We start from the raw sequence: 9,343 nt of genomic DNA on the forward strand, positions 1-9,343 counted from the left end.
CACACGTGCCGACGCGGACGCGCAGCAGTGACGCGCACAGGTGATATTACCTTGACAATCATTATATTATGATTACACATGAGAAATACACAGTGCTGTTATGAGGTTCAAATTTAATTGTTAAATTTTAAGGTTTACAGTACATGCTGATCCAAACAGGTTTTACTTTACAGATTAATCTTTAATGACTTTAGACAACAGGCTGTTTAATATTCATCTAAACAATTACTTTTTAATAAGCACAGATTTAAAGATTTTAACATTCTTCTTGGAAATGAAATATTTGGTTAAAAGGTGACTAAAGCATCGTCCACAAATCGTTTTACATACACAAATAAAAAAATGAATAAATCAATATTTTAGCTATACGCCAAACTTACACGGTTAAGCCAAAAATTGTCAAATTATTACCCACATAATAAATAAATAAATGAAATAGAAATAAAAAACACAAGTCCAGCACAAAGTTTACAGAACTGAGTTACATAGAGACAATCAGGAAACAAACAGCAGCTTTAATCTCAGTAACACACAGATGTAACATCATCTCTACGCTCGAGCGTATGCAGGAAGACACCACTGAAGCAAAAGAGCACATTCATATACTGTATAACCTGTTCTGTTCTCAGGTCATGATCATAATCATAATCCAAACCTTCCCATCAGGTCACATGACCATAACTTAGGCGTCACCTACATGCTCAAGATAATTCACACATGCCATATAAACCATTCAACAATAACACCTTACAAGCCTTTACATTCTGGAACAGTGTGAACTACAGCCGCCTTATCAAATCAAAGCTCTGGTTAGAAGGGTTTTACAACCTGATGTCGCAACCAGTGAACATACAGTGTCATTTTTGGAAACAACATCTTAGGAACCATATAAAGATTCCTAATGAGGTTCTGATGAATTGTCTTCTTTAAATCGATCCAATCTTTATCTAGTCTCAGCTGACAGAATCACGACTCAAATTAACATATAAAGCACAATCAATGATGTGTCGAATTAAAAACACAATAAATAAAGACAAAAGACTGATAAAGACTGAATGAAAGCGCTCTCACACAGCACAAAACACAACAAAATCAGCTCTATCACAAAGACTTTACCTTCTCATCTCTTGATTTAATCTACATACACTTCCCAGCAAGCAATAGCAGTCATTTCTTAGTCTAGGTTAACCTGATACAGACCAGCTATGAGTGACCCACTTCTAGCCAAAATAAACTTACATTTGGTTACATGTCGTTTTTGCTAAAATACCTTGCATGTAAGACAACAGTGATCACAAGCTGTTTGCTTTCATTTATTTTATTTCACTAATTTTTGGGCTATGGTTAGAAGTCTATTAAACAGGGTTCCCACACCTTACTTAACTTCAAATTCAAGGACTTTCAAGAACTTTCCAGGTCCAATACCCTCAAATTCAAGGACTAAATGTGGGGACACATTTCAAGTGAGAGCAAGGTTACATCGTGTTACCTTTTAAGATACATTGTTACAGTTCACTTTTGAGGGAACTCGTGCTGCGTCACTGCGGTGACACTTTGGGGACGCCTCCAGGGGTAAGTGCGTCTGAATATGTTTATCAAATTCAACCAATGTTGAGGCTTAACGACAAAGACAAGGTGACGCGGGAGACAGGAAGTATATCGCTATCTGAAACATTGCCAAAGACGGCGTTACAGGGACGCAGGAAGAATGGCAAGGGAGACGCAGCGTCTCGTTCCCTTCTCAGGGAACAACAGTTACATACGTAACCCGAGACGTTTTCATTTGTCAAACACAACTATGCAAAAAAGCATTTTGGTATGAATAAACATTCGCATACAGAAGATATAAGCATTTAAAGCGAACAGTTTAGCACGTGTGCTTAAAAAGTCTAAAATTTTTAAGATATTATTCTACACTACACAGGGAATAATATGGATTTTTTTTTCAGAAAACTTCTTGCATAAAATAGATTCAAGCACTTTCAATGACCTGTATCCATGTATGTACATTTTCAAAAACTTCCCAGGGCTTTGAATTTTTCCCCCAGATTCACAAACTTTCAAGCATTTCAAGGACCCATGGGAACCCTGATTAAATTTTCACTGTCAGCTCAAATTTTGCCTAGATGTCTGGAGTGTGTTTGGACGACTATCAGCTGCTTGCTGGGTTTGTATGCACGATTTTTGGTTACATATCAGACATTTTGGATCGACTTAAACATTTAAATATAAGCACAATCTCATTAAAGAGATCTGGGGTTATTCATTAACACATTAATAGTCAACATAAAATCAAGAATTTACCCTATTCAATTTCTTAATGCACGATTTAATTTATAAGCACATGCACTTCCGTTTAAATAATTGTTTGTTTTTTTATAATCAAAATATGATACTAAATGCCTTTTTTCAGATGAAATCACAAAGTCTTATTTTTACAACTCCTCTCCTTCAACCATCTATCATCTAGCAAACGACATTACATCATCCAATGAATTACTAATGGATAAATCAACGTCCGACCCACATAAGAAAAGATCCCGTTTCATTTTAAAATGTCAAATTACATCTGTAAAATGCATACTGACTTCAACCAAGAACTTTAAGTACTACACAATAGTATGACTTTCTAAGTATACACTATGTATACTGTAATAATGAGATCGACTTGACTTTACACTTAAATATGAACTGAAGTAATACCAGTTGACATTTTCTTTTTTCATTTTCATTAAACTGCCAAACGTCAGATGTTTTCACACTTAACTGTGTAAAACAACTGCATTTCTTATCTGAGAAGATAGGCTACTGGAACCGGACATCCCTCACTAAATAAACATGCAACATGATGCTGAAGAGTTTATAGCACAGCGTTTGAAACACGTATCGCTGCATAATACACACCACGCCGTTTCACGCACTATTTCTTAATAGTGGTCGTCAGTATTCAGCGTGTACTGCACATCGCTAACTATTCCATTCTAAACATCTGCTACCATGTGATGTCACTTCCTGTCACATCTGGAATGAGATTTTTTTGGTTAAATATGACAGGAGAACTAAGAGTTAAAAAGCGAAACGATCCTTTGGGTTAAGATTATAGTGAAGGAAAAGCTATCCGGATATTAAAGGGTGAGATGATGCAGTCGGCGTGTTTAAGAAGAGTCAGGTGAGTAGGGATTGATTCCGGGATTGTGGCCCAAGCGTGGAGTCTCTCTAATGGGCATTATTGCTGGCTCACACCCATCTGCTGGTGGTCTGGCTCTTGTTCTTCCTCTACATCTGCATGATACTGATCGAACGTGTCGTCATCGATATCTGGAAGACCCAGGAGCTGCAGAACAGATCAGAGTCTTTCATCATTTACATCAAGGTACTGAATTTTTTTGTGGTACTTCTAAGAGAACCATGCATATTGCATGTATAAAAAAACATGTTAATGTATAGTACATGTCATGTTGTGTGTGTGTGTGTGTGAGGAACATACAGGTCTGAAGGATCTGAAGACTTTGTCCAGCACCTCCAGCAGTGTCTTTTTACCACAGGAGGAGATGTAGTCCTGTGCCAGCTGCAGGAACGGCAGACAATCTTCACTCTCGCTCCACACGTGCTGAACACAAAAACACACAATACATTTATTAATTAACTTAACTTAATTAACTTCAAATTTAAAGGACTTTCCAGGTCCAATACCCTCAACTTCAAGGACTAAATGTGGGGACACATTTCAAGTGAGAGCAAGGTTACATCGTGTTACCTTTTAAGATACATTGTTACAGTTCCCTTTCGAGGGAACTCGCGCTGCGTCACTGCGGTGACACTGTTGGGACGCCTCCAGGGGTAAGTGCATCTGAATGTGTATATCAAATTCAACCAATGGTGAGGCTTAATGACAAAGACAGGGTGACGCGGGAGCCACGAAGTTTATCGCTATCTGAAATATTGCCAAAGACGGCGTTACAGGGACACAGGAAGTATGGCAAGGGAGACGCAGCGTCTCGTTCCCTTCTCAGGGAACAACAGTTACATACGTAACCCGGGACGTTTTAATGTGTCAAACACAACTATGCTAAAATGGATTTTTGTATGATTCGCATACAGAAGATATAAGCATTTAAAAAGTCTAGAATTTTTATGATATTATCCTACACTACACAGGGAATAATATGGATTTTTTTCCAGAAAACTTCTTGCATAAAATAGATTCAAGCACTTTCAATGACCTGTATCTATGCATATATATTTTCAAAAACTTCCCAGGGCCTTGAATTATTTCCCCCAGATTCACAAACTTTCAAGAATTTCAAGGACCCATAGGAACCCTGTTATTAAATTAAAAAATATAACTAGTTTTAACAAACATGCCTATCTTGTGTGCTTTTTAAGGCAAAACAAAGGGCACGGATGTATTTTAAGATATGTCAGTGAAAGTTGTTTTCAGTTTGGACAGCTCTTATATTTATTTTAGTCTAGGACTAGTCTAATCATTGTCAGAGAAACCATCCCATAATATTTAGGTCAAATATATTCATACAAAAATGTCTGATTTCTGATATTTTACTTTCATTATTTTATTTATAGTAAAAGAAAGAAAGTTTGTAAAGTTGAGCTTCAAACAGAAAATCTGTGACACAGAGACTCTTTGTCCTGCTATATTTATCCGAGCGAGAGCGACTGTTGTTCAGCAGATGCCCCAAATAATCTTCTCCTCCCACACCTATTCTAAGAGAACACACAATCCTACGATATGTTTACATGTTGTGTTACATACAGTATGGGGGCGAATACCAATCGGTAGTGAGCCTCCCTATGCCCTATTCCCTTTGAAGATCTTTGAAGATCCAAACTCTTGATGTAAAAACTAGAGAGTTGTACAATTGTGTCTCACATATAGCAAAAAACGTCATTTCTCTTTTTCCGAAGTGATTGTTTATGTGGCATCCCCTTCTCGGAGTGCTTTCTGGATGGGGAAATATCCCATTTTGAACACACCCAAGGTCAAGTGTTCATTAAGCAATGTTGAATGCGTTTTTCTTTTTGTATTTGTTTGCTATTCATTTTATTTGATTTGGGGGTTTATTGATTCACAGTTTTAAGTGTTTATGAGACACAACAATAAATTTGTGCATGTGCTAAATCCTGTCTGTAAACAAACTTGTGTCTTTTTCGTCACATTCATAACATACACTTGCAGTGCAGCAGAAAGTTGAAACAACTTGGTTCAAGTCAATGTAACCTACTATATTAAGTTTTGACTTGATATGTTGACATAACTTATAAAAAGATGTTGAAATGGTTTAACTTAAGTTAAAGCAACTTAAAAATACATTTTGATTGGACAAATTTGTTTTTACAGTCCATGCATGTTTCCCTCATCTAAAATAGAAAACATGATTATATAGAAAGATGTTTTTCTGATGTCTGGACTCTATCATCAGTAATATATTAGTAATAAATGCATTCTCTAAGAATTTATATTGCAAACGTCATCCATAACACTGGAATTCCTCAATAGCACATCTGACTAACAAAAACAAATAGCAAATCAAGGCTTTGCAGGGCAGTGACTTACTGTAAACTAAAAGTTTCTGAACTCTATAAGCCTTTCCTCACCAACATCTCTTGTTTCAACAAGAAAATACATCAAGACAAAGGTAAAAGTGCATTCATGGGGCCTTTAAGACTGAAGATGGCAGGTTTAGATGCTGATCAGGTGTTTCTATAAAGAGTCTATATTGCCTGATTCATCCATCCATCAATCCTGTAGCAACATAGTGACTGACAATCAGGTAAAGTACAATCTGTTCTATAATGAAACGGGCTGAACAGAAACATTTCTCTCTGTGATTATTTATGCAGTAACGAAAGAGAAACACTGTGCACCAAATCAGAAGAGCAAAGAGCAATCTTTCTATTTTTACTCTTTCTTTATTTAATTTTTTTATGTAAATGTAAGGTATGCACGTGATGAATTAAAAATTTTACGTTTTGCTGTAGCTCAGTGCCCATTGTTTTCATTGTGGTCTCGGATCTTTGGATTCCCCTGTACTGTAATAAAATCTCTCTCACCACGTCCCCGCTCAACCTGATATTGAGACGGGAGAATAACTGGATCTCCGTCCTGCTGAGACATCTCCTGAGAGGCTCTGGTACAGAATGATGGTCCGATTATGTGCGAGGTGATGTAGGGATACATCGATCAGGGATTTATGGGGCGGAGGGACACTTTTGTGGTTCATTCACACCTGTAAACCCAAACTGACGTGCACAAATCAACTCTCCTTTCTCATAAAGGAGAGAAACTATACAGTTGATAGCATCTGTGCAAAAGATATATTTATACACATGACATGCTAAAATGACTTAGCTTATATCATATGCATCTGTTTAGACTAGATACTTTATTTAATTTTGTCTGTTTCTTTACATGTCGAACTCCACAACATCCAGCATCCATCTGAGCAAGTGTTATAAAAATACTGCATTCAGACAATGAGAACCAGTGACATCATTAGCTTAAAGACAAAAACAAACAGTCCATAGACATGTAGGCCTACTGTGGTGGTACCATTGATGGTAACAAATCATAATACATGAAACCGTATAATTAACATTGATTTAGTATGGTATTTAGAATTAAATACTGTGGTATTACCATAATGATAGTGACTAAAACCACGAGAGCTGGCCTGGTTCACAAAAGCAAATTAATATTCACAATAGGCCTATTACACAGACACGCACGCACGCACGCGCGCACACACTGCTCCCCCTCCCCCCGTTCATCTTACTCGATTATGTCATACTTACAAAATTCTCGGTTCCACCGGTAAGATTGTCCGGGCAGAGCACGTAGAACGATATACCGGGCTCGGCGTAGAAGTCCAGTCGTCTTTCGTCCACGTCCTCGGCAAAGATCAGGTCGAACGGGTTTCCTGAGCACCATTTCTCCGCGGTGTCCACGAGCTGCTTGAACTCCATCCTTTCAGAGGGATGCAGCGCACCTGCGCGCCGCTGATGATGATGATGATGCTGCTGCTGGTCCTGATGCTGAGCACTAGCGCTGCGTCGTCATGGTGATTATCTTTCTGAAGTGATATCACTGTCTCATAACGGTCTGTTTTTGAGCTTCTGAGAACTGGACCTAAAGGACCGGACCTGGTTCAGATTTCTGTGAGGAGAACAACGCCTGTCGTCCAGCAAGATGACGTCACATGACAACACACGCGCCCAGCAGCGTCATAAGGGGCCGTCTCTAAAAAGACACTCACGTCTCCGTCTTCACAAAGAAATGTTTATTAGTTATTCACCAATCAGACGTCATATTTGAACAGTTGTGCTAATAAGCTAAATAAATGTGTAAATTACAATAACTTAAAACTCTACAGATTCACTTTAACATAACAGACACGTGTATATGTGTGTTTGTAATGTAGTTGCCTAATTCCACTAGATGGCGCCATCAGACTTATGTTAGTCTTTTTAAAAGCTTTAACTCTGCCTATCGTTGGCAGGTGGAAATGTATTGCACCAAAACCTGGGCTGCGTTCAGCCCCGACAAAACGTTGCACAACGTTTATTAAACTGAAACGGTGATGCATTGAACACCCTGTTGTGATGACGCAAGAGTTGCAACTACGGTAGCTGAGAGGCCATTCTTTGTGTTCTTTTTTAAATGTTTCTGAAGCCTGATGAAATCGTTATAAATGTGTGTTTAATACTGTAAAATACCCTCGATGTTACAGTCACTGACCTTGCCGTCCAGAATGAAAGACAACATCCAACTTGAACCCATTGAGCGAGCTGTCTCTTTACTATCGCGTGGTTTTATACATCTTGCCGCTGATTGGGCGGACATTTCTGACACACCCACCAAACAAGAGAAAACGCTTCTAAAACCTGTTGCATTCCGTTGCACACCGTTTCCAGGAAACATGTCGTTCAACCCGGAAACCGTAGCAAAACGTTGCGCACCGGTGTGAGATTGAACGTGCCCCTGATTCATCTTTACAAATGAAATGTTTAGGGTCACCAAATAATTGCTTATTAACATTTTTTTTTTACGTTTTAGATTAGTATATTCATCATCATTGATTGTAGAATGACATTTAATGCATTTATGCATTTGGCAGACATATTTATCCAAAATCACTTAAATTATACATTTATTATTAGTACACTTTAAAAAATATTAAAGATTATCATAAAGGCATAAGGGTCTTTAAAAAATAGTAAAGTGTAGGATCAAAAAGAGACGAACCCAACCCATTGGGTTGTATGGTGGGTTGTTTCAACCCAAAATGCTGGTCTCTTTAGAATTAAATTTTCTTAAAAAATAAAATAAATCCAGATAATTTACTTATCCCCATGTCATCCAAAATGTTGATGCCCTTCTTTGTTCAGTCAAGAAGACAATAAGTTTTTTAAGAAAAAAACACATTCCGGGATTTTTCTCAATTTAATAGACTATATTGGACCCCAACAGTTTAAAGCTTAAATGCAGTTTAAAATTACAGTTTCAACAAGGGCTCTAAACAGTCACAAACGAGGTATAAGGGTTCTATCTAGTAAAACAACTGTCATTTTCGGCAAGAAAAATAAAAAATATGTACTTTTAGACCACAACTTGTCGTCTTGCACCTATACCTCAAGTAATACGTCATTACATCAAAAGGTCACGCGTGACGTATGTTTACAAGTGAAGTGTGGAGAAAGAGGACCGTTTTGACGTTGTTACATGAATGATATAATTAAAGTCTTTGTTTCAGTCTAATGTTTAAAATGGTCCGCAAATGTGTGTTTCATATATGTAACGCGTGACCTCCTTTTGCAATTCTTTGAGGTCGCAGGCGCATCACACAGGTAGTGCAAGACAGGAAGTTGTGGTTTAGAGTTGCATATTTTTATTTTTATTGCCAAAAATAACAATTTGCTAGATAAGACCCTTATGACTCGTTTGGGATCATTTAGAGCCTTTTGAGGTTGCATTGAAATTGCAATTTTAAACTGCATTGAAAATGTAAACTGTTGGGGTCCAACAAACTGTAAACTGTTGGGGTCTTCAAAAAAACGTAATTTCTTCTCGACTGAACAAAGAAAGACATAAACATTTTGGATGTAATTTGGGAGTAAATTATCAGAATTTTTGTTTTTTAAAAGTGGAGTAGGCTAATCCTTTATGAAATAACAAAAAATCTAAATTAATCAAACTCATGCGTCAAAAATATATTTTTAATTATACAAAAATTGCCAAAAAATGTATTTGCTGAAATATATTTAAAATATGTTTACACTTCAATTTCTTGTATATTTAAAAATATATTAAAAATAAATACATTGTATT

The 9,343-nt window shown here is 37.2% G+C and overlaps 1 protein-coding gene across 1 annotated transcript; it reads right to left on the minus strand.

Annotated features, from left to right (window-relative positions):
- Positions 1 to 96: 96 nt before the first annotated feature.
- Positions 97 to 7,220, minus strand: mturn (maturin, neural progenitor differentiation regulator homolog (Xenopus)). Its single transcript, XM_065285402.2, has 3 exons — positions 6,811 to 7,220; positions 3,488 to 3,610; positions 97 to 3,334 (listed from the first exon to the last, which is right to left on the minus strand). The coding sequence occupies exons 1-3, from the start codon at positions 6,979 to 6,981 to the stop codon at positions 3,227 to 3,229; spliced, it is 402 nt and encodes a 133-aa protein (XP_065141474.1). The 5' UTR covers positions 6,982 to 7,220; the 3' UTR covers positions 97 to 3,226.
- Between the last annotated feature and the right edge of the window lie 2,123 nt (positions 7,221 to 9,343).

This window comes from Paramisgurnus dabryanus, chromosome 19 (genome assembly GCF_030506205.2).
Source record: "Paramisgurnus dabryanus chromosome 19, PD_genome_1.1, whole genome shotgun sequence".
Lineage (NCBI taxonomy): Eukaryota > Metazoa > Chordata > Actinopteri > Cypriniformes > Cobitidae > Paramisgurnus > Paramisgurnus dabryanus.